The sequence below is a fragment of the Rattus norvegicus genome, chromosome 1, assembly GCF_021556685.1.
Source record: "Rattus norvegicus strain SHRSP/BbbUtx chromosome 1, alternate assembly SHRSP_T2T, whole genome shotgun sequence".
NCBI lineage: Eukaryota > Metazoa > Chordata > Mammalia > Rodentia > Muridae > Rattus > Rattus norvegicus.
In genome coordinates, this window is record NC_141534.1 from 164367295 (window position 1) to 164393582 (window position 26288).

The 26288-nt window shown below is 42.0% G+C and overlaps 1 protein-coding gene across 1 annotated transcript in view; it reads left to right on the top strand.

The window, feature by feature from the left end:
• Positions 1-273: 273 nt before the first annotated feature.
• Positions 274-26288, top strand: part of Ints4 (integrator complex subunit 4) — a 63734-nt gene continuing 37719 nt past the window's right edge. The window contains 9 exon segments of the mRNA NM_001191629.1: positions 274-394; positions 4436-4630; positions 6761-6878; positions 11299-11405; positions 15907-16092; positions 17500-17550; positions 18766-18854; positions 19516-19636; positions 25836-25907. Coding sequence (NP_001178558.1) covers positions 341-394; positions 4436-4630; positions 6761-6878; positions 11299-11405; positions 15907-16092; positions 17500-17550; positions 18766-18854; positions 19516-19636; positions 25836-25907 — 993 coding nt within the window. The 5' untranslated portion in view covers positions 274-340.

Consider the following 26288-nt stretch of genomic DNA (forward strand, 5'->3'; position numbering starts at 1 on the left):
AGAAAGAAGAAAAACGAACTTCGGGGAGGAGCTGGAACTAAGGCAACACTCACCCTAAGATTCTAGCAGGGAACCTCCAAGGTAGCCCCTAGGACAAAGCTCCGGGTTTTGCCTCCAGCTACTAACAGCTTTTACTCCACCCATCTCTCAGGACGCGATCTAATTCCGTCTCCCAGCAGAAGCGGCAGCCAATCGACTCACTGGGCAGTCGAGCTTCAGGAAGCGGCCTCTCTATCCAGCTACCCTAGTGCATTGTGGGATTGCGGCGGAGTCGGTGCTGTAGAAAGGTTTACCTCCGCACTCTTGGCAAGTACAGTAGCCGAGAAGGTCCGGCGCGGCCATGGCGGCCCACCTGAAAAAGCGGGTGTATGAAGAGTTCACTAAAGTGGTTCAGGTAAGCTCTGGAAGAAAAAGTCATAGACCGGTCAGCGCGGGAAGGTTGTCCGCACCCCTGCCTGTTCCACAGATAGGCGCCTAAACTTGTGTGTAGCCGATTTAGGGTTAGGTTCTCAGGCTGCTTGTCAGGCAGGGGGCGTGTTAGGTCGAGGCCGCTGTTCTCAGGTGTACTCTGACTTTGGTTTTTGTTGTTTGTTGTTTGTTTTGTTTTGTTTTGAAAGTTCTGGGGATAGAATTCAGGGTCTTAGGCATGCTAAGTTATTATTCTACCCTAAGTCACACTCCCAGCCCACTTGAAATCAAAACGAAACAAAATCATTAGGACAAACAAAGTGATGTACAGTTTTAAAAACTGTCAGGTGTCTCAAACTCGGTTGTGCCACATCGGGTTACACATGCGCCCTCCTGTCCTCAGTTAGGGGCATAACTCCTCACTCTGGTACTCCTAACTTTCAGAGACAAGTTGGGCAGTATGCAAAGCCCCAAGGCTGACTAAAGGTCTGTAGAATTCAAGGCCCAGAAAAAGCAGGCAAGAGTCGCAGGACCTCAATTCCATCAACCTCTCTCAGAGTCTTTTAAAGGTGGACCAAGCCCCTGTCAGAACTGACAGTGTGCTCCATGGTATCTCTGTAGAAGAGTCATATTCTGCTTCTTAAATTTTCTTATCTTGAGAAATATTTATTTATTTATTTATTTATTTATTTATTTATTTATTGTAGTAAGGGAGATTGAACCTAGGGCCTCGTGCATGTTGAGACATGTGCTCTACCACTGACCTGCTACAGACCCAGGTCACATTTTGTTAAATGCAGATTAAATTCAAAAGGTTGGTGAGGTGAGGCAAGATCTGCATTTTGACCAGGCCCCAGTTTATGCCAGTGAGTCGCCAGCATTCTTAGATATTTAGGTAGAGTGGTACCATTTAGGGAAAAAAATTCTTTTTTGAGATGGGATCTCGCTATGTAGAACAGGCTGTTCTTGAACATGAAGAAATCAGCCTGCCTTTTCTTCCCAAGTGCAGGGATTAAAGGTGTACATCACCATTCCTGGTGGAAAATGATTCTTAAACTTTTCATTTGCTCATTAAGTCAACAGGAAAGTTTTAAATTTTTTAAAATACTTTCAAACACTTGAGTGATTTCTCTGTACCATTTGTGTGGTAGGAAGTCTTTGGCTATCAGAACTCTGCCTTTTGGGAGCACATAGTCTAACTGGAGAGCCAGAGCAGTGTATCTGTGATTGTCATAGAGAGAACTACATTGGCAAGACAGTATTCTTTCATTCTCTTTAGCATTTTCTCCTTTTCCTAAAACCAAGCTCTAACTTTCAGTGATCTAGTATTTTTTTTTCCCCCAGTCTATCCTTTCTGCTATCTTGGCACATTTGTTTATTAACTTTCTCTTTATTCTAACTTTTTCTTTAAAAAACTTAAAATTGTTGTACTTTATGTTATGTGTATGGCTGTTCTGTCTGCATGTATGCCAGTGTACCACATGTGCAGTGCCCACAGAGGACAGGACAGAAGGGGGCATCAGATACCCTGGAATTGGTTGTGAGTTACCATGTGGGTGCTGGTTATTGACCTGGGTCTTCTGCAAGAGCAAGAATTGCTCTTAATCCATGAGTTATCTCAGCAGGTCCAACTTTTTAAAACACAAACAAACAAGATCTCAGCTGGGGTGCCTGGGGTAGAGGGATGGTGAGGTAGGGGTGAGGTGGCACACACTTTTAATCCCATCACTCATGAGGCAGAGGCAGGTGAATCTTTGTGAGTTTGAGGCAAGCCTGGTCTCAGAGCAAGCTCCAGGACAGCCAGGGACTACACAGAGCAACACTGTCTGGGTGGGTGGGTGGGGCACAAAACAAAACAAATAAGACAAGGTCTCATATGGTCCGGGTACTGAAAACTTGCCATGTAGCTGAGGTTGAATTTTAAACCTCTTGCCGTCACTTCCCAGTTTATGCAGGGGATTGAACCTGGGACCTGAGCATGTTAGGCAAATTCTCTACAAACTGAGCTATGCTCCCAGCAGCTCTCAGGTAATAACTTTGACTGAACATTGGCTTTAATATTTTATTCTTACTTTTTTCCCATATAGTCAGTTCTGAACCTTTTGAATGAGTCAAGGGTCTGAAAGCTTTTCTAGCTTTTCAGAACTCCTGCCTCTGTGGTTTCCTTTCTGGGATTTTCTGGCTCTGCCTTCCTTTCCTTCCTCCCTCTTCCCTTCCTTCCCTTCATTAAAGATAGATTTTTATCTCTGTATATGTCTGTGTGAATGTTTTTCATGTGTTGACCAGAAGAAGGTCACTGGAGCTGGAGTTAAACACGTTTGCGAGCATCTGACCTGAGTCCTGGGGACTGAGTGTGGGGCTCTGAGTGAGCAGCAAGTGCTGCACCATGGAGCCATCTCCCCTCCCCTTTCTCTCTTGGCGGTAGAGTAAGCTTGCCGGCTTTCCACGATTGCTTTGCTTTGCTTTTTAAGTTAGAGGCGTTCAGAACATTCATGTTTTTATATAATGCTGCTTCTTTCTCTCCTACATCCCTTTTCTAGCACGCCATGTTTCATAGTCTCTGAACTTTCATAGTTGTCTGTTTTATACAAAACTCGTGTGCTTTAAGACCTGACTGAAAGTTCAGCAGGCGGTTAGCTTCTCGTGCTGCTTCCATCCACTGTGTGTGCTCAACTACTTGATCCCATCGCCCAGTGCTGCAGTCCCTGCCAGTGTCCGTATGTCTCTACCAGTGTGTGTTCTTCAGCGGCAGAAATATTAGGGCCTGGCTCCATAAAATGTTACTGACAGTGGCCGAGATTATTTCCTTCTTTACATATTCCCTCCAGGGAAAAATCATTCTTCACTCTTGAGCTAGCTGCAGTCCAAGTAAATTTGTGTGTTAGAGCTTCCTGCTTCTACCTCCCGAGTGCTGGGGTTACAGGTGTGTACCCCCAGTCATTGGAAAAACTGATTTTTAAATTTTTTATTTTAAATTTTATATCCATACTTATCATAGGGTGATAAAATGAAATCTCTGTACTCCTGGTATTTTTTCTTTGTTATAAAGATGAGGAGGGGGCAGGGACTGGCATGTGTTTAGGGCCTATCACGTGTACAGTAAAGACAGGGTACTTTATGTTCCTCACATATCCCCTGGGAACGGTATTGGAATGCCCTTTCATAGATGAGAAGGCCTCGCCTAGCTAGCAGTGTGCAATTCTTCTGACTTCAAAGCCACTTTTTTCATGTTATATAATGTTCCTGACTATAATTATCCTGATAGAGAAATTAGATGGAAATGATTGTTACCTACACTAAAATATTATAGTAGAGGGTAAAGAAAGTGATTCAGTGTGACATTTATCTTAGTTACAGTTTTTTTTCTGTCTGCCCGTTGTGTCAGGACTTAAGGAACCTATAGGGATAGGTTCCCTTCTATACAAATTTAAACATTTTTAAAACATTTATTTTGTGCAAGTGTGTATGTGTGTGTTTGTGTGTGTTTAAGAGTTGGTTCTTGGGGCTCGAGAGATGGCTCAGTGGTTAAGAACACTGACTGCTCTTCCAGAGGTCCTGAGTTCAATTCCTAGCAACCACATGGTGGCTCACAACCATCTGTAATGGGATCTGATGCCCTCTTCTGGTGTGTCTGAAGACAGCAACAGTGTACTCATACATAAAATAAATCTTTGAAAGAAAAGAGTTGGTTCTTTTTCTATTATGTGGGTCCTGGACCTGGAACTCAGGTCAGTCATCACTTTACCTACTGAGCCACCTCACTGACCTCAGGATACTGTTTTTTTGTTTTTTTTTTTTGTTTTTTTTTTTTGATTCTTTTTTTTTCGGAGCTGGGGACCGAACCCAGGGCCTTGCGCTTCCTAGGTAAGCGCTCTACCACTGAGCTAAATCCCCAGCCCCGGATACTGTATTTCTTAAGTTCTGTTAGCTAAACATATGTGTTAGAAGGGAAAATTATTCCCATCCTATGAATGCAGGTTAAATTTACAGACTGTTCTCACCTCTTACCGTCTTTACTGTCTTGCAGCAACAGCAGGAGGAAATCACTACTAAGAAGCTCCGATTAACAAAACCGAGTAAATCTGCTGCTCTCCACATAGATCTATGTAAAGCCACCTCCCCAGCAGATGCTTTGCAGTACCTACTCCAGTTTGCCAGGAAGCCAGTAGAGGCAGAAAGTGTGGAGGGGGTAGTCAGGATCCTCTTGGAACATTATTACAAGGTGAGAAGGCTGTGAGGACCGGGTGGGGTTGATTGTCAGAGCTGTGCTGTGTCTGCAGACTGAGTTAACGTTGCAGAGGAGCAGGAAGGTGTTGACTCATACGCCAGGTCCTGTGGGTACCCAGATGAAAATGAGGTATGTGCTGTCCTTGGGAGTTTGCTGGGTAGTCAGAGGAGACAGGCATGTAAAGGACTTGCTTAAGGTACTGGGAGCTCTGCGTGTAGAGTGAAGTGAGAACACAGAAGAAGACTTAGGGTCAGCCATGTCATTGCTTTGTTCAACACTGGAGTGTACTTTGCTCATCATCCTGCTGTTCCAGGTTTAATGTGAGGTCCTCGTGCCTCCTGTGATAGCCCTCTTAGTTTTTAAAGCAAAGTGGCATTTTTCTCCTTTATAGAGTGCCTCGCTGTGTAGCCCAGGATGGCATCATATCCTCTAGAGCTGGAGTTACAAATGGTTGTAGCTGCAGTCTAGGTATTGGTAATCAAGCCCAGGTCTTCTGAAAGAGCAACAACTATTCTGAACTGCCTAGCCATCTCTCTAGCTATTGATATTCATTTTCGTAATGAGTTTGTCTTTATACTAGCTCAGGTTTCCACCACTTCCTCTTTCTCTGTACTTATACATTAAGATTAATTTTTGCAGAAAACAATGTTCCCAAAGTAATGTATAGGCTAAATGACCTGGTCGCATCTGGTGCTTCTTTAGAAATTAAATGAGCTGGTAGTAGTGCATGCCTGTCCTCCCAGAGCTGGGAAAGCTGAGTCAGGGGATTGAGAGATTGTAGCTAGCCTGAGCTGCACAGGAAGCTTCAGGCCATCTGGACTGTAGAAGCAGACCTGTCTCAGGAGACAGTCCCAGGCCAGTCTGGTAAAGGTGCTTGCTGTGTAAAGCTTGACAACCTGAATTTAATTCCCAGAACCCACATAAAGAAGCAGATGCTGGCCAGGCTGTGGTGGTGCATGCTTTTAATCCCAGCATTTAAGAGGCAGAGGCAGGCAGATCACTGAGTTTGAGAGTTTGAGACCAGTCCAGGATAGCTATGCAGAGAAACCCTGTCTTGGAAAACAGAGACAGACAGAGACAGAGACAGAGACAGAGAGAGAGAGAGAGAGAGGGAGAGGAGATACTGTGGCATATTGGTAATTCCTAGCATTCCTATGGAGAGAAAGGAGGCAGAAGCAGAAGAATCTCCTGGAATTTTGTGTGGCATGTGTATACACACACACAGATACACAAATAATAAATGGAAAATAAAAAAATAAAACCACAACCAAAAATACATAGGTGAGGTGTGTGTGCAGAGAGGGTGGTCACATTTGCATGGCAGTTGATTTTTTCCAACCCAAATTTAAATACTTTTGTCATTGGTATGGAAAGGTTACTTAATGTCAACACTGACAAGACCCTCCTCACCCCATTCAATTTCATTTATATTCATTAAACGTCTTTTCAGTCTTAGGTATTGTGCCAAGTACTTAACTATACAGTATGATAAAGAAAGAGACTTACTTTTTGTCTTGGGGGGACATTGCTTATCACAGCAATCTTAGAGATTAACCTCCTACTCTACACTGAAATGGCCGACATTTCATTTCCCTTTCTCTCTGAAGCTAGAGCCCAGGCACATGATCGCCCTCAGCCACTTGCACTTGCTTGTCCCAGCCTTTTTCTCAGGACCTGATGGTCCACAGGAGTCAGTGATGAAGGGTTTTTTTCTAGTGGTAAGAGTGGCCGCCCTAGTTCCCACTCTCCATCCATTCCAAGAGCAGTGGTCCCAGCAGTGGTGCTGGGTGTCCAGTACCAGCCATGTTGGTGGTGAAAATGGCTATGACCTCCAACGTTTACTGAGTAGTGGAGGTAAGATACTTTTAGTGTTAAGTGCACATTTTTCAGTTTTAGAAGTTAACTACATCAAGAAGACTTAAACATTTCCATTTGCAGTATTGAGTATGTCATTAATGGGGCAAGGCTGCCTTTTAAGATACATGAAGTGAATTTCTCAGAAACAAAGCTCCGGACTAGTTGGCTCTTTGAATATACTTGGGATGTCAATCCTGTACTGTGTGTGGTTGATGGCTGAGAGTAAGTTTTGAATGACAGATGTGTGTTGTTTCTTGTTTTTTCTAGGAAAATGATCCATCTGTGAGACTGAAAATCGCATCGCTGTTGGGATTATTATCAAAGACTGCAGGATTCTCTCCAGATTGCATAATGGATGATGCCATTAACATACTACAGAATGAAAGTAAGTTGCAGCTGACAGCTATGGGGTCAGAGTGCAAATCTTCAGTTCTACGTACAGAATTTACAACGGTGTTTGGTGTTGATAGTCATTAAAAAGATTTTTTTTTTTTTTAACAAGGTAGGGTCTTACTCTAGCCTAGGCTGTCCTGCAACTTATTAGGTACCCAGGATGACCTAAAATCTGAAACAGTCATCTGTCTGAGTCTCCTGAGAGACTCCGTAAGTCACACACCTTCTCCTTAAGAAGGAGTTTGAAGATGGTTTAATGGAGGCGTGTACATGTATCCATATTAGGGCTGAAGTATAGTTTTATGGTCCAGGGATGTAGCTCAGTTGGTAGAATACCTATCTGGCCTAGCATTCACGAAGCTGTGAGCTTAGACTCCATCACTGCATAAACAGGGCAGGTCATAGCTCAGTTGAAGAGGGCTTACCTAGAATGAAGTCCTAGGTTCCATACCTCCCCTTACCCAGCACCACATAAAATGCACATGGTGGTTCACAATGTAATCCTAGCACTTGGAGGTAGACTCAAAAGTTTAGGGTTATCCTTGCCTGCACAGGGAGTTAAAGACTTTAAGGTTTTGCCTCTGTCTATAGCTTCATTTAACAACTATCATTGTGACCTTACAAAGTGCTGTATATTTATTACTGCTTATTTAATATAGAGGTTGGATATTAATTTCCCTTTAAAAAATAATTCCAAGTACTTTTTTCTTTTGGGTTGACTTTTTGGTATTTTTGAGACATAGTCTGGTTGGCCTTGAACTCACATTATAGGTCATGTGGGCCTCACAACTCACAGAGATCTGCCTGCTTCTGTCTTGAAGTATTGAGATTAAAGGTATACATTTCCAAGTATATTTTAAAAATGTTATTTTATAGCTGGGCAGTGGTGGTACACAGTTTTCATCCTAGCATTTGGGAGGCAGAGGCAGGCTGCTCTCTGTGAGTTCAAAGCCAGCCTGGGTAGCCAGGACTACACAGAGAAATGGTGCCTTGAAAAATGAAAAAAATTGGGGTTGGGATTTAGCTCAGTGGTAGAGTGCTTGCCTAGCAAGCGCAAGGCCCTGGGTTCGGTCCTCAGCTCCGAAAGAAAAAAAAAAAAGAAAAAAAGAAAAATGAAAAAAATTACAAAAAGTTTTTTTTCTGTGTATGCATGAATGTGTATGTGTGTGCGGGCGTGTGCACGTGTATATGTGTGTGCGTGTGTGCGCGTGCACATGTGTATACCCGTGGAGGCCGGAAGATAAAGTCAGATTCCCTGAAGCTGAAGATACAGATGGTTGTGAGCCCTGATGGGATGCTGGGAACTGAAGGCAGGATCTCCAAGGTGAGTAAGCACTCTTAACTACTGCACAATCTCTACAGCTCCTGATGTCCCAATTTTATAACTAAGTAAAGAAAGACTCAGTGAAGTTATTTGTTCAAGCCACATGCCATGTGGCAAAGTTCACTGTACCTGTCGTACATCCAGTAGTGTGAAGGAGAGGGAACGTGTCAGTAAAAGACAGAGAGCTGGAAACCAGGAGGTATTTAAGGAACTTGAGTGGGTTTTGTTTTTGACATAGCACCAGGGAGTGGTGATATGCTTTGAAGATAAATGTTAAGTCTTGAGTGCTAAGGAACATGGATCCCACGTTGGGCACCATCTGTCATTGTAACATTAATTTTGGGGCTGTCTTTTACGTCCTCATAGGTCCAGCACCGTAGTGCCCCACATATCTGGTAGATATCTTGCCAGAAGCACACATCCCAATTCTGTGGTGGCTCAGTTTCTCCAGCCGCCACACACTTTCTTATACTTAAATCGCTACATGAAAGAACACACAACCCAATAACCTCTGATCCAATGATAAGATATAATGGTCCACCTAAACATACAAAGCCCAGTACACATCCATCCCTTAAGAACATTCATAACAACCTGTAAAGGTACAGTGTGGAATCTTAATGTCAGCTTTCATGTTGTTTCTGCCGCTTCTCTCCATCCCTCCTCTCTTCCCCTTTCCGTTCCAGTCACCTCCCCTTCCCTCAGACTTTTCTCCCGCCCATCCTTCCTTCTCAGCTCTTTCTATCCTGTACCAGCCCTTACCTGTATGACATTATCCTACAGTGCAGGACTGTGAAGTTTTATGATTGAGGACATACAATGATCAAGTCAAATTTTAGAAAGACTATGGTACCTCTGGGGAATTTTGTTTGATATTGGGGCATCATTTACTGTCTATGTAGAAATATCCAGTCTGATTGCTCAGAAACTCAGGAGAGAAACTAGGATCAGGATTTAAAGTGTGTGTGTGTGTGGGGGGGGGGGGGGTTGGGGATTTAGCTCAGCGGTAGAGCGCTTGCCTAGCGAGCACAAGGCCCTGGGTTCGGTCCCCAGCTCCGAAAAAAAAAAGAAAAAAAAATAATAAAGTGTGTGTGTGTGTGTGTGTGTGTGTGTGTGTGAGAGACAGCCTTGTGTGTAGGTTTCCTTGAAGGCTAGAAAAGGGTGTTGAATCCATTGGAGCTGGAATTCCAGGCAGTTGTAAGCTGCTTGGCCTGGGTGTGGGAAATAAAATTCAGTCCTGAATTAGGAGCAAGCTCTCTTAAAAACTGAGCCAGCTCTAGCCCAGGATTCCAGATTTAGATTGGATTTTTGATTTATCAGATGTAAGCTTTGTAAGTTTTAGTTAGCTTTTTGTGGATGTTTCCTTTTTAAGGAAATAAATCAATATGGTAGCATTGAGGGTGTCTTTGCCTCTTAGGTTTCCTGTGATTACCTTTTCATATTTGTGGCTTATTTTATATGTGAGTCCCTTCTGCAGTTTGATCTGAAAGCCTTACACATGGTGGGCAAATGTTACCAGAGAAGTAAACTTCTTACTATGGCCAAGATCACTTGAATTACCTAAAATCCTCTTGTGTTCCACCAACATTATAAGGACTGTATTTTGAAAGACAGAAGCGTGTGTGTGTGTGTGTGTGTGTGTGTGTGTGTGTGTGTGTGTGTGTGTGTGTGTGTGGTTTGCTGAAGTTTATTTTTGCTTTTTGTGTTTTCTTATGAGATAATTCCTCTGGTCATGCTAGCCAGTAATTTCGGCTGGTCGCAGATTTGTTTAATAGTCACTTGTCAAGCACCTATTTGATCATTGTGATGGGAAAATACATCCAAAGCATGCATACAATCAGAAGTTCCAGAAGAGCCTTTATATATATAAGGATGATCTAGTTGAGAAGATTGATGTAAGCCTTTTGTTTTGTTTTTTGATTTGATTCTTTGCCATTTATTAGGTATTGATTGAGCACATAATACGTTATTCTAGATTTTGAGACAATGGAGGTGAAGAAAGTATGGTCTTTGTCTTCAAGCATCTTTCTGTTTCTGGTTTAGTGTGATGGGCAAGTAAGTAAAGTTTCACGCCTGTGTGGAACCAAGAGGAGATGGACGATTAATTCTCTTGGGGATTAGGATAAACTCCAAGGATTATTAGGTGAACTCGAAGGCCGAGAGGACAGTTTCTAGGTAGTCAGATTAGAAGTGAAGGAGGTTGGGAAAAGTTCTAGAAAAGAGTTAAGAGTAACCAGGTGTGTGGCGCCCCTATAGCCCAGCACTGGGAGATGGAGGCAGCAGGTTCAGAGTCCTGCATCAGCTTTGGCTACACTGAGAGTTCAGGGCTACATGAGACCTGTCTCAAAACAAACACGGGAAAAATCGAACACTTGAAGATATGAGTTACAAAGGGCAGGTTAGAGGCCGAGGGGGACGGTATGTGTGTGGGAAGTGGTACGTGTGCATGTTTGGACTTTGCTTGGAAGGCTTCATCTTCATGTACCATTTTCTCATTTTCTTTTTGTTTTTTTTTAAGGTTTATTTATTTATATAAGTACACTGTAGCTGCCCTCAGACACACCAAAAGAAGGCATCAGATCCCATTACAGATGGTTGTGAGCCACCATGTGGTTGCTGGGATTTGAACTCAGGACCTCTGGAAGAGCAGTCAGTGTTCTAAACCACTGAGCCATCTCTCCAGCCCCTGTTTTTGTTTTTCAAGAAAGGGTTCTCAGTAGAACTGCCTCTGCCTCCCCAGTCCTGGGATAAAGGTGTAACCAGCACACTCAGCTCAGTGTACTGTTTGTTTGTTTGACACAGACAATGCTTTCCTGCTTTAGTGGACTTCTGATTCACTAGTGCTGATACTAAATGTTTCCGAAGGACCTGCTTGGTGCATAGGACTATGCCTAATCCTGTGAAAGTCTCATATTTCCAAGACTAAGTTCCTTTGGAAATTTAGTTTTTAGTTGAGGGGATAAAGGATTAGACAAATAATTAAGAAGGAAATAAATAAGTAAATAAGAATCTACATTCCTTCCCAAAGTAAATTAGTATTGACACTGGTCTGTTGAAATGTTGTAATTCAACCTTTCCTCTTTTCTAGAGTCTCATCAAGTTCTAGCTCAGCTATTAGACACTTTGCTTGCAATTGGCAGTAAACTCCCAGAAAATCAAGCTACCCAAGTGCGATTAGTGGATGTGGCCTGCAAGGTAAGAGGATAAGTAGTTTTCATTCTGGGACAGAGAAGCTGTTGGATCTTTGTGAATTCTCTGCCCTGTTGTTTTTAAACAAAATCTCAAACGTTCAATTTTACTAATAAAGGCTGGGGAGCCAGATGCAGGGTGAAAGCCAGTTAGCTCAGCGAGGCAGAGAAAGAACCCCGCAGATCTTCTGCCTTAGCTGACACCCAAGAAGGAAAAGGAAGCTCTCCTCCATACCTGCTCAAACAACACTCGGTGTCCTCCCTTCTACCTCCTGTGTCTCTATCCCTCCTCCTGACTTCCTTTTACTCTCTCTTCCTGTTAACTGGTTGCTTGCTCTGCCTCTTGACCTGTTGTTGACTGTATGTAATTCTGTTTGCAAAAACAGAAAGTTCTTGGATTAAAGGTGTTTGCTAGGTCTGAGCCACACTACAACAAGACACGGTTTTTCCAGTAAACAACACAATCTTGGGTTGTTCTTTTACAGTGTGATCAAACACTCTCCAGCACTGCCCAGTGTAGTCCTCAGAGTGAGAACTCTAAGAACTCTTGGTGACTGTAAAAGCTGCTCTTTTTAGTCCTTGGTGTTTGGAAATTAAGCTAAGTGCTGTAGTAATTCTTTAAAACAAATACATTTATTTGTTGGGTGTAGGGGATAGCGAGTCCTAGCACATATTGGAAGTCAGAGGACACCTTGCAGGAGTTGTCTTTCTCCTTCCACCATGTGTTTTTGAGATTGGTATTGAACCTGGCTGCAGAGCCTTTACCCACCGAGCTGACCTGCCAACCCCTCGGTGATGATTCTTGGGAGGAAGAGTAGCTTGGATTAAAGTAGTGGACAGATGGGAGATGTGAGATGCTAGATTTTGATAATTGCTTAGGGGGTAGTATGACATTGACTTTACTTATTTGTTTGTTTTCATTTTTTCTGGTCCAGGCTTGCCTCACACTTGCTATGTAGACCAGGCTGGCCTCGCACTTGCTATGTAGACTAGGCTTGCCTCAAACTCACTGAGTTCCACTTGCCTCTGCCTCCTAAGGCATGTACCACCATACCAAACCTGTTTTTATTTTTCAACAGACTACTATGGTTACTCACTCTATTAGTGTAAAAATGGTGGCACTTTGTGGCACAACAGATGGTTGGCAGCTAGCTCTCTTTTAGAAAATTTGTATGTGGTTTGTAGGCAGTGGGGAGGGTATGTTTGCCTTTGTTTGCATGTGTGTGCGAGTATGTGTGTACGTATACACGTGTGTACCTGTGTGCATCTGCATGTATGCACGCATAAGCCAGAGGTCAATGTCAGGCATCCTTCTTTACTCCTCTCTATTTTTGAGACAAGGTCTTTTACTGACTTGGAATTCTCTCTTCTGCCCTGTGAGTCCCTAGGACTCACTGTTCTCCACCCTACTACCTTGGGAATACAGGTGTACTGGGCCACCATGACGGGATGGAGGTGGTGTGGAGGTGCTAAAGCGAGCTGGAATCAGGTTTCCATGCCTGAGTGACAGTCACTACTCACTGAGCCATGGCCCCAGCCCCACTTGGCAGTTCTTAATGATGATAGCTATAATGTGACCTGTGGGGGAAGGACATCATAAAATTACATTTGTTGCCTGGAGGGTATGACTCAGTGTGCTAAGATGAGTAGTATGTAGGTTATGCGTCATTGTTGCCTGGTTACCTTCATAGAGGCTAGAAGGTTTTAGTTCAGTTGAAAATCAAATAAAGCACATATAACAAATGTGACATGTCTTCCAGGGGTTGTTTCAGGCAGTAGTTTGGTTATGAAAAAGGATGTTTCCATACTAAATATAAGTCACTTTAAAAGCTAGTAACTGATGGTCGTTGTCTGCCTCATAACTGGGTTTTACTTTTCTGTTCAGTGCCATATTTTTGTGAATATTTTGAGTACTTATTTATGAGGCTTTGTGGAGACAGAAGAGTAGGCTTTAACATTTTAAAAAATATTATTACCCTATGCGAGCATGCGTGTGTGTATGTGTGTTAGGGCACGATTAGAGGTCAAGATGACAAATTCGTGGAGTTGATTCTCTCTTTCCACTTTTATATGGGTTCCAAGGATTGAACTCAAGTTTCCTAGTCTTTCAAGGCAAGGACCCTTAACCTGCTAAGCCATCTCGTCAGCCTTCACAGTTTTCTTTTCTTAGATATGTGCAGGCAAAGAATTAACTGAGGTAAAATGCTTGATGGTACATTTTTGGAATTTTTTTTCTGTGTTGAGATTAGAATTTAAGGCTTTAGGCATGGTAGGCAAAACCTCTACTAGTGAGTCACACACTTAGCCCCTGAGTGGGCCATTTTTATAATGGGGATTCCCATGCCGAGAGCCCAGCTTCTTGAAAAGGAGCTTTCTCCTGTACTTTCTTGTGTCTCATGCCCATGTAAACCTGTGGTATTGAGACAAAAGTTAAGAGCCTGTACAAAGCTAGGCAGGTGGTTCTGCCACTGAGCTGCAGCCCCAGCTGACCCGATTATTCTTTCCTTATGAATTGGGGATTGCTGAATTAGAGCAGGAGAGGATTGCATGATTTCCAAGATGCTAGAAAAGATTGTGCTCCCACATCAGAGACATCAGAGACAGAGTGACAAACTGACAGAGACATGGGACAGGGCAGGGGACAAGAAGGAGGGCAAAGGGAAGCTAATACTGCATATTTAAATCAGTGATTTTATGCATAGAAAAAAAGCTAGGTATTTGGACTGAAAGGAAATAGGTAACTTGTTTTGGCAGTTGTGTCTGTGGCTGTTAGGTCCTGAAACTGTGTGTGTAACTTTTTACTGTCCTTACTGTTTTAAATGATGGTAGCAATAGTTGATATTAATATTATGGCTTATAGTAAAAAGTTATTTTAAATATATTTTTATTTCTAAGCTTAGCTTTTTTGATAGCTCATAAGGAAGACAGATGAGGAGTGTGCAGTTCTGAGAGTCAGAACCTGACCAGACTACATGGCCAATTGTCACAGCTGCAGTCTGACATGAGCTTAATTCTTTCATGTAGCTTACTATGCATGCATGCATGCATGCTTTCTTTCTTTCTTTCTTTCTTTCTTTTTTTCTTTCTTTCTTTCTTTCAAGACAGTTTTGCCATGTGTCCCTGGCAACCCTGGTACGCACGTTGTCTAGGCTGACCTCATTTATGCAATCCTCCTGTCTCAGCCTCTGAGTGCCAGGAGTACAAGCATGTGCCAACACCCCCAGTTTTTTTTGCAGTCTTGACTATATTCCATAATTTTGTAATTTTTTTCACCTCTTCAGTTTTTGTCGTGCTGTAGTATTTTAACATGAATCTCTTGGCATCATGTTGTCCTTCACAAGGACTTCAGAATATCTCTAAATGATGGATGTGTTAAAGAGTATTGAGGGCACAGCTCTTAGCAGGAACTCCTTAATAACATACGTGCTTGTGTTGATTGCATTAATTGCACTGAATATACCCTTGGCTTTGTTTTTGTTTTAGATTAGGATCTAAAAGACCCACATACTCGTGTGGATAGTCTCAAGTTTCTTTCAATCTCTTAAGACTATTTTTACCTTTTGTGTTTTGTCTTTAAATGCCATTGGCTCATTACCTTGTGAAGTAGTCCATGTCTGTCCGTTTTGATTGCTTCCGTTAGTGTCATGTAAATATTAACAGTATCTTTAGATCAGAAAGGTGGCTCACTGGGTAAAAGTGTTTGTCTTGCAAGCCTGGTGGCCTGAGTTCACTCCTCAGAACCCCTACTGGGGAGAAAAAAGTGACTCCTGAAAGTTGTCCTTTGACTTCGACATCCATACTTTGACATACATGTAACCAAACTCACACATGCACATCATACACAAACATATAATAGTAATAAAATTAAAGAAAGGCTGTATTGTCTTTACTTTCTGACACACAATATCCCAAATTCTTCCACAGAGTCTTACTTTGTAGCCCTGCTGACCTAAAAGTCTATATGTAGATCAGGCTGGCCTCAAATTTGCAGAGATCTGCCGGACTCTGCCTCCTGAGTGCTAGATTTGAAGGTGTGTGCTACCATGCCATTTCTTTATCTGGTTCTTAGTTTATGTATGTATTTAGTTTGTGAGAATTCACTGAATTGGAAACTCGTTTTTTCATGTTTCTGTATGGCTATTAAAAGTTTCTAAAATTGTCTTTGAAGAAATGACTCAGCAATTAAGAGTGCACACTACTCTTGCAGAGAGCAGGAGTCTGATCAGCCCTAACACCCATGTCGGGTACTTTATACCACCTGCCCTCCACCCCCAGAGGATCTGACACTTCCTTTTGGACTCTTTGTGGGCACCATCACTCATATGTGCCCAGGTGTGCATATATAATAAGTGAGTTAATTACTTAAAATTAATTTAATTAAAAAAAGCAATGTTTGGGGAGGCAGATGAGTCCTTTGGCAATGTTATGCTACACATTTTCCCCAGGTTTTTGTTAGTGTTTTAAGCTGTCTTAATTGTGTTCTTTGGCTTTCTCTTTTCTTTTTATAGCACCTGACAGATACGTCCCATGGTGTCAGAAATAAATGTCTGCAATTACTTGGCAATCTTGGCTCTTTGGAGAAAAGTGTCACAAAAGATACTGAAGGCTTAACTGCCAGAGATGTCCAGAAGATTATCGGGGATTACTTCAGTGACCAAGACCCACGTGTCAGAACAGCAGCGATAAAAGCCATGGTGAACATATAAAAAGTGAAAGGGGATACTTAAATTCTTTTTGTTTTCTTCTCTTTCTTTCCCTTCTCTTCCAAGATAGGGTCTGACCGTGTGTAGACCTTCCCTTCTCTTCCGAGATAGGATCTGACCGTGTGTAGACCTTCCCTTCTCTTCCGATATAGGGTCTGACTGTGTGTAGACCTTCCCTTCTCTTCCAATATAGGGTCTGACTGTGTGTAGACCTTCCCTTCTCTTCCAAGATAGGGTCTGACTGTGTGGACTTGAATTTGGGGCAGTCCTTCTGCTTCGGCCCACACTTGGCTCATCTCTAAGATTATGGGGTGTGCTACTCTTGATGTGTTCTGAAACCCCCCCAGTACACATCTTATTGGTGGTGGCCTTATAAAACTGAAGATACAGATTTCTGTATGACAGGTGTTGGGGTCCAGGAACTGCCCCACAAACCACATGACACAGATCTCAAACAGAGATAGTTTACTGGACACACACCTCGGACTGATAAATCAGTGGTGCAGGTCAGACTTGGAAGCTGAGATGGTGATCCCAAGCCAGAATGCAACAGAGCTTTTAAACCTTAAATCCATAAACATCTGTACCAAGTTGCCCTACCAGTCAGGATTTAGGGATAAGGGACTTTCTTAGGACCACGTCTTTGTGGTGCATTTGTTTTGTTCCCATTGGTTGTGTTATTCAAGTGGTGGGGCAACCTGTCTTATGTCAAGCAGGATGCCAGTTACCCAGGGGGGTCTTGGGAACTTAAACTTTATTAAACCACTTATTAAAAGTTGGAGTTTTATTAAAAATGGCTGTGGTAATGCCAGAAAGGCAGTTGTTATCTAGGCCTTAATGTGCTTTTCTTTGGGCTCTGTTGGGAGCCTTTATCTCTGTCTCTGAAGCAAGGATGATATACTCTGTACTTGTTACAATGCCGAATTTGAGCTCTGCTTTAGGTATCTGGTTCTACGGAGAAAGAGTGTGACTTGGTATTATGTTAACAATAGGCATGTAGTAGGTGGTCCCTTTAGAAATGTAGGTGAGAGGAGAAGTGTTTTTAAGGGGAAGTCTTGGTAATCAATTGTTCTTTGAGATTTTTTTCTTCTGGTGCTCAGAACTGAACCCAGAGCTTTGTTAATGACAGGCAAATATTTTACCATTGAGCTGTATATCCAGCCGCCTTCTTTTTCTTTCTTACTATTATTTCATATTTTTTTAAAACTTTGAAATAGTGCTTGGGTTAGAGTTACTGAATACCCTAAATGTTTATAGAGAATAGTCTTTGACCATGTGTTGTATTGAGACTGATGGTACCTGTCTTAGTCTGATGTGATGTGATAAACGTGGGATGATGTGGAGATGTTAGAAACACTGACCTTCCTCACAGAGGCTTACACTGTATTTTTTATCTAGTTGCAGCTCCATGAAAGAGGACTGAAGTTACACCAAACGATTTATAATCAGGTACCTTAAAATGTGGAAGGGGAGGAGCTTCGTGAAGCTGGGAGGGTATCCCACTCCTCAGAGTTTGAAATCATGAAGGCTTTAGCTGACTACTAGTGGCCATATTTGTTGGGCCATATCTGAAGCATATTTTTGAGAATGATGTGGGATGTGTATGTAATTCAGTGGTACTAATGCATGTAAAATTATTTGTAGTGAGATTTGTGCAACTCAGAATGTGTGAATGCTAACTACACAAAGAAAGTATGATTAGAAGTAAGGAAAGTGGGCTGGGGATGTGACTGGGTGGCAGAAAGCTTGCCTAGTATGCACAAGGTCCTTGTTCAATTCCTAGTACTGAAAAGCAGTAATAATTAGGACAGATCAGAGTCTTGCTATTTACTCTTTGATTGGGCCGTACTTGAAGTCAGTTCTGGCACCACACATGGTGAACTAGAATGTTTCTGGAGTGTGGCTAAGACTATGGATCATATGAGGAGACGGCGTATGAATTTAGTATTTTAAAAAAAGGCATAATGGAGCTGTGGAAAGGCTGTTTGACAGCTGAATCAAATGCCTTTCAAGGTGGCATTTCAATATTTGTTTGGTTGTTTGGTTATTTGAGACAGGATTTCTTTGTGTAGCCCTGGAAGTCCTGGAACTAGTTCTGTAGACCAGTCTGGCCTCAAACTCACAGAGATCCCCCAGCATCTGCCTCCCCAGTTCTGGACTAAAGGTGTGCGCCATCATGTTTGGTAGTCTACATCTACCCTCACCTCAGATTTTGATATCTTACCATGAATGGTTTTACCTCTTGGTGGGAATTAAGATCGGCCACATCTCTGGGACTAAGGTGTAAATACCTTTTTGGTACTCTAGGCTTTGAGTGCTCTGAGGAGCTTTGTTAGGTTTGATGCTATTGTAAATAGCTGTTCCACTGTGTGTTCCACTGTGTGTGTGTGTCACTGTGTGTGTGTCACTGTGTGTGTGTTCCACTGTGTGTGTGTTCCACTATGTGTTACAGCTTCTACTTTCCACATGGGCTATCATGTTGCATAGTTAGAATACAGCCTGAAAAGCTTACACACGCTAATGTTTCTTTGTTGGGCAACAGTCAAAAGCATTTCGAAGTGTTTTGACTGACATCCTTATCCAGCCATCCTATCTTCATTTTGAAAGTATTTGAAAATCATTTGTGAGAACCCAGACTGACAGACGTGTGATCCTTCTTTGCAGGCCTGTAAACTGCTCTCTGACGACTATGAGCAGGTGCGCAGTGCTGCGGTCCAGCTAATCTGGGTCGTCAGCCAGCTCTATCCTGAGAGGTCAGTAGGTGCAAGTCAGCCGTACTGCTGAGCCATTCCTCTCTCCTTCCACCATACAGAAAGCCACCTAGCGGAAAGAACATTGTTTGGATATTTGGAAGGCAGTGTGAAGTAGAGGGGGAGGATATAAGCTCTGTGATAATCAGACTGAAAATGAGCTCCACTTATAGTTACTTAACACACACAGACACACACACACACAGACACACACACACAGACACACACACACACACAGATACACACACACAGACACACACACACACACACACACACACACACACACACACACACACACACACGTCTGTCTAGAGCTTACTTTTGTCAGATTCAGACTTCCAGGTCTATTTTGCATAGGTTCTAGGGACTTGATTGGGGGCTAGCACTCACTCTACCACTGAACTATGTATACATCCATCCCCCAGTTCTTGGTTTCTTCATAAATCCTTGAACCTCTGGTGGGTTGCACACTCTTATTCAAGACATTGAAAGTTTGCGGTGCCGCTAACTGCACCCTTTGCTCTGGGCGGTAGGCCTGCTGAAGAGTGTCTTTCAGCCTTAGATTTCCTACACACAGTTTTCGTTACTTGTCCTCAGAGTGCTGAACTTGCAGCTCAGGCACTCGTTTTATCATATGTGCTTACTCCCTTTTCTTTTTATTTAGTATCGTTCCAATACCTTCTTCTAATGAAGAAATCCGTCTAGTTGATGATGCATTTGGAAAAATTTGCCACATGGTCAGTGATGGCTCCTGGGTAGTTCGTGTTCAAGCTGCAAAGCTATTGGTAAGTTACATGTTTTTAATGAACAGAGTGCTTTTAAGTTGTTACAAACATTTTTGAGAGACCATAGACATGGTCAGATATGTCTCATTTTTAGAAACCCCATAATTTCTTCAATGGCTTGACCTCTGCACCCTCCCCCTTTTACGTTATATGCTTCATTATTGTGTTTGTCTACAAAAGGAGTGCCGTGAATATGTCATTAGCAAAGACAAGCAGCAGTCCCTGAGCTGTGACATCATATAGATGTCCCTGCACAGAGGCTGGGGGTGGAGTGTCAGGGAGAAGCACACAAGTGAATAGAAAAGGGTTAAACCCTCACCACTCAAGTTCAAGAACACTCGGTCTTCATCCATGTGGGAGCCAGGGACTAAACTCAGGGCTCCAGGCTTGTAGCAATGCCCTTATTCGGTGAGCTATCTCATTTGCCCATAGTTTGTAGTTTTCTTGTCTATAAAATGAAGACTGTAATATAAAACAGAGAGTTTAAAAGATTAAAGATTGCCTACAAAAAGTGCACATGAATAAGTATATGTAAGTATTCATATAAGTATATTTCTATATAAGAAATTTGGCATAAACTATATGTAAATATGTGCATATATATGACTAAAAAGCCTAGATGGTTAGAAATGTTATAAGTAGTAACAACTATAATTACTAATGTTATTAGCAAGATTGGATTATTAATCACTCTTGAATACAGACATAATTACATAATTTGGAGCTGTGTAGATTTGAAGTGGCTAAAGCAGGGCTGTAGAGATGGCTCACTGAGGAGGCGGGCCTTGCTGAGGCTGAGGAACCGGTTAAGTTGGCTCGTTGCAGTAGTAGGGAAGTAGTACAGTGTTGTTCAGGCTAACAGGCAGACATGAAAGCTCCCAGTAGTGGGTAAGGGATGTGTAACAGACCAAGCTCAAGGGGAGAGGAGAAACCGAGGAAGGTGCTTAGGTGAAATGATAAGGTGTTAGATGTCTGTGCTGCACAAAAAGTGAGAATTTCCACTCTTTGTTATAGCAGGACAAAAAACTCCACATGTGGGTTTATTGGAAAACTTAAGACCATTCAAAAGAAACTGGATTAATAATATTAATAACAATAGCAACACTTCTCAAGAGGTTAAAAAGAGGTACCCCGAACTGTGACTTCTAAGTAAGCGGATCCATGCTGCCATTAAGAATACAGTCACTACTTTGAATTTAGGTCTATCTGGGATGTGGATTTTCATTGTGGGAGCGTCTTCAGAGTATATTGAATTCCTCTTATCCTTTAAGGATTAAACTACATTTAAGTCTTTGTTCTTAGAAATTGCAGCTTTTTAAGACTCTTTGTGGTAGTGCTTCCAAGTATGTCAGGCACTGGTGTTCCCTGGGGCAAATGCTGACGCATTGAGTTAGTTAGTGGGGACTTTACATCGGATACACTGTCCATTTCTGTTGGTGTTTTGCTGTCTTTCAATCTCCTAATAGATGGAAGCTAGAAGCCTTAGGCTAGAAAAAAAAGACTTAAGAACATGGGCCAGAGATGGCTCAGCTGGTAAAAATGCTTGCCACACAAGCCTTGTGACCTAAGTTTAATTCCTGGAAGCCATGTGTAGATGGAAAGGGAAAAGACTTCCAAGAGTCTGACTGACCCCTGGGCGTATATGCACACACATAGTATGTATATGCACACAGTAATAATACAATTTTTGAAAGCGGTTTTTGCTCTGGAAGCATGGTTGACACTGTTAACAATCTTGTTTCAGAGATTGTTTGTTTTATGTATGAGTACACTGTAGCTGTCCTCAGACACACCAGAAGAGGACATTACAGATGGTTGTGAGCTACTATGTGGTTGCTGGGAATTGAACTCAGGACCTCTGGAAGAGCAGTCAGTGCTCTTAACTGCTCAGCCATCTCTCCAGCCCATCAGAAACAGTTTATGGAGCTCCGGAGGTTACAGTTTAAGTTGATGGTGGTAGTATGCAGTTGGGGAGGTTTACTGGGACTAGCTCTGCTCTGTAGGTCACGCTAGCCTCCAGCTTACAGAGCTCTGCCTGCCTCTGACTCCAAAGATGTGTGCCACCACCGCCCAGCCTTAACATATCTTATCCATCGATTCATCATCTTGTATCAGTTCTGTCCCTGTGATATTACCTAAATCCACCCTTTCTCTTCTCCCTTTCTGCTGGGCCCATACTAATGTAAGCATCATCATTTCTTGGTTGCATTACTGTGCTCTTGACATTTGTGAATTTAAAATGGAAAGTTTAGCTATTATTAGATGACACTGGAAATGTATCACAAGTGACATTAAGTGAGGCTCGACATGAATAATACCTCTTCTGCGCTGGTGTAAGAGAGCGCAGCTGAGAGCACTGAAGGAGGAGGAGGGTGGACAAACAAACTTACTAAGAAGTCAGTAGAAGGTTCCTTTGTCAGGGAAAATGTTCTTCAAATCCAAGTAATGCTGGTGATAAACTTGAGAGAAAGTCAGAGATCTCACCAGTGTGTGGTGCATGCTCGTAATCCCAGCTCTGGGGAGGCAGGCAGGAGGACCCCTGCAGTTAGAAGCCAGTCTACTTTTATGTAGTAAGTTCCAGGCCAGGCAGAGAAGAAAGATCCAAGCCTGTGTGAGCATTTCCATGTGTTAACATAGGAATCACAGAAGTACTTAGATACAAGCTGTATGGATGTCGCAGGCCTACTTTTGTAGACTCCTATGCTGGCATTTTTGCTTTCATTTGACTGTGTCTGGTCTGTTCACCACATTGCTTCAGGGTGACCTCTATGAGATATAAACCTACTTTCTCCTTTATTTGAAACAGGTAAACTAGCTAATTTCACCTTCAGTTTCTCACATTAAAAATAGATATTACTGGTGCTTGAGAAATGGCTCAGTGGTTAACAACACTTACTGCTGTTTCAGAGAATCCAAGTTTGATTCCCGGTATCTACATAGCACACATCCGTCTGCAGCTCTAATCCAGAGGACACCCTCTTCTGACCTCCAGAGGCAAAAATCTATGCACATAAAAGAAATTAAGATTTAAAAATAAGAAGACATGGTTAAGTCACGGTTTAGTCAGGTGTAACGATTCAGGCCTGCGATCTAGCACTTGAGAGGATGAAGAGGGATTGCCAGGCTGAGTTAGTTCAAGGCCAGCCTGGCCCACATTAGTGAGTTCCAGGTTAGCTTTAGCTAAATGAAAACAAATAAAAACAAGAAATAAAGTTACATCGGCGGCGGTGGCACATACCTTAGTCTCAGCACTGGGGAGGCAGAGACAGGCAGATCGCTGAGTTCAAGACCAGGCTGGTCTTTGGAGCGAGTTCTAGGATAGTCAGGGCTACACAGAGAAACCCTATCTTGAAAAACCATAAAAGAAAAAGAAAAAAACCAAAAAGGCAAGAAAAAAAAAGCAAGAAAGACATTTACATTCTTCATGGAATTAGTAGGAGAGTTAACTTAACAGGAAGTAAACATTTTGTACACTGTTGATCTTATTTAATGGTGGGTCTTATTGTTTTTGTAGTTTTGTTGTGTTTCCTTATTTAATTGTTTATTGATTTCATTTATTATTTATTTATTTTGAGACATAATATGTAACTCCGATTTGTCTGGAACTTGCTATGTAGACCGGGCTGGCCTTGAACTCACAGAGATCTGCTTACTTTTACCTCCTTAGTGCTGTAACTAATGGTGTACACCACCATACCCAACTGTTTTAAGTGTTTATTTTTTATTTTTTATGTTTTGTTTTTGTTTGTTTTGAGACAGGGTTTCTCTATGTAGCCTTGGCTCTCCTACAACTCGTTCAATAGACCTTGCCTTGGAACTCATAGAGAGCTGCCTGTGTCTGCCTCCTGAGTGCTGGGATTAAAGGTGTGCATCACCAACCCCTGACTGTATTTTAGATTTAAACAGACAAAAAACAAAAAAAGTAAGCAAAAAACAAGACAGTTTTATGTGTGCAAGTATTTTGCCTACACATATGTATGTGCCCATGTATGTGAGGTCAGGAGAGGACTCTAGTTTGTTGACTCTAGTTATGTAATTATATAAATAATTACATAATGAGATTATGTCTCAAAGTAAATAATAAACAAATGAGTCCATCAACAAATAAACAAGTAAATTTCATAAACGACAAACTAGATCTCCTGAATCTAGTTACCAGTGGCTGTGAGATACCATATTGGTGCTGGGGACCAGACCCTGGTCCTCTATAAGGGTAGCTGGTGCTCTTAGCTGCTAAGCCATCTCTCCAGCCTCTCCTGTGCCCCTTGCCTTAAATTAAATGCTGTAGCGATTATCTAATACGTTTTTATCAGGCAGACTCCTTACTCCTGATGACAGGATTTTTTATTTAGAGTCCGATCCCGGTCTTTCATACCTCACTTTTGGTCCCCTTGGCCTATGTTCTGTTCATAAAGCCACTTATTAGTCCTTTCCACATGGCATTTCCTCTTACTTCACGTGTTTGTGCTGTGAGTTCCCATTCCCCAGCCAGAGGTGTCTTAACCTGTACTCATGCTGCTGATTCTCTTCATTTCTGTAGCAACCTTTATACTTTACAGATGCATATTTAACCTTTCGTACGATAACGAAGTTGTCTTGGTCTTTTTATTTTGTTTTCTGCTCCTGATAATTGTAAGCATATAATTTAATCACTATTATGTAAATACTTATTTTAATATATGAGAATATATATAAATAAATGGTTGGAAAGAGTAGAATAAGAAGGAATGGCCTGATGGGAGGTGGAAACATAAATATTAGGAGTTCAAGACCAGATTCGGGGGATAGTGAGGTCTATCCTGGGCTACATGAGACCTTGACAGCCACCCCCCCAAGATCTCTCAGACACTGGACCACCAACCAGGCAGCATACACCAGTTGATATGAGGCCCCCAACACATATACAGCAGAGGACTGCTGGGTCTGGGTTCAGTCAGAGAGGATGCACCTAATCCCAAGAGAATGGAGGCCCAGGGAATGGAGGCTCTGTTGGTGTGGGTGGTGGTGGGGTGTAGACATCCTCTTGGAGACGGGTTTGGGAAGAGGTATAGGATGTGGAACAGTCAGAAGGGTGGACCAGGAGGGGATAAATCTGGAGTATAAAAAATAAATAAATAAAATTTTAAAAAAGGAAGAAAGGAATGGGAAAAGATGATGAGAGGTGGCTAAAAGGAAGTTTCTGGAGTCTCAGTTTTTGTTTCAACTCTGGATTTTGTGACTGTGTTACTTAATATTTTTATATTCCCCCTTGCATAAAATAGGACTAATGATGGTATTAACTTCATAGTGTTCTACTGAGAGTTAAGTGGGTTGAAATATATATACAGAATAGTATATATATGGAACAGAGTAAGTTCTGTGAGAGGTATTTCTTCTATGCTATCGTTGGTATTTTAGTTCACTAATATATCCCTGATGATTTAGAATTTACAGATATCTTAGCTATCAAGAATATTGAAGAGAGTCCTTAAAAGTTGTGATAAAAATTATGAAGCTGATGGTGTGGGGTGGGACTTCTTAAGTGGGGTGGGGAAAGACTCAGTCACCTTTAAGGGGCTCAGCATTGGGAGTTTGACTATGCTCCAATGACTTTATAGGCAATACAAATTGGACTTGGTGTGTTGGGGTGTTTTTTTTTTTTTTTTTTTTTTGGTGGGGGAGTGGGGGGGGTAGAGGGGCACAAGGGTGGGAAGGTGGACCTATGAAGACTGGGAAGCAAGTGTGATCAAAGTGTATTGTATGAGATTCCTAAATAATTAATAAAAATATTATGTTGGAGGGGAAGAGAGAGGACATAATATGCCTCAAAACAGCTTCAGGAACGTCCTGAAACTGACAGGATTTAGTCTGCTTAACTTCCATGAAGAAATTCAAGTCACTCATGCTGCTTAAAAGAGGTTTCACAAATTGAGCCACTGAGATCAGATGGTTTTTCATCTATAGATGTATCTACATGTGTGTAGTGTGTGGTTTTCATAAGCTATTTCTCATGCTGGTTTGGAGTTAAATAATGGCAACTGTCTTTGAATACCTTTGGCTCCAGTAAGCATATTTCTCTAACCCAATAAAGTTTATTACTTTAACAGCAACAACTAAAAGAAAAATGTTACCTTTGCATTTACTTTTAAACTTTGAGTGTTACTGTGATGTTTGAATCACAGGAGTTGTTCAATATGCTCTGGATTCTCTCTTTTTACAGGGCTCTATGGAGCAAGTCAGTTCTCATTTCTTGGAACAGACTCTTGATAAGAAGCTGATGTCAGATCTGAGGGTAACTTGACTTCTTTGTTTAAACTGGGTTTCTATAATCAACATCAGTATAGCTATGCGTTGGGCCGTGTTGATTTAATTTAACAGTCCACATTTGTTACATTAGTGTAGGTTATTAGATTACATTTTAATTCAAAATTATAGTAACTTGAACCAAATTACAAGCTACATCATGAATTTCATTTTGTAATAAAATACTTTGCAAAGGTTGTGTCAAACGAGGTAGGATTTACTTTCTGTTCCTTATAAACTATGGCATTCTGGTATTTCGTTGGACATGTGACATGGTGGAAGCCCTTTTTAGTACAGCTCCCATGGACGAGTGAGTAGAAAAGTGACCCCCCCTTGTCTGGACAGTATCCAGCTGCTTCTGGGGAGCGCC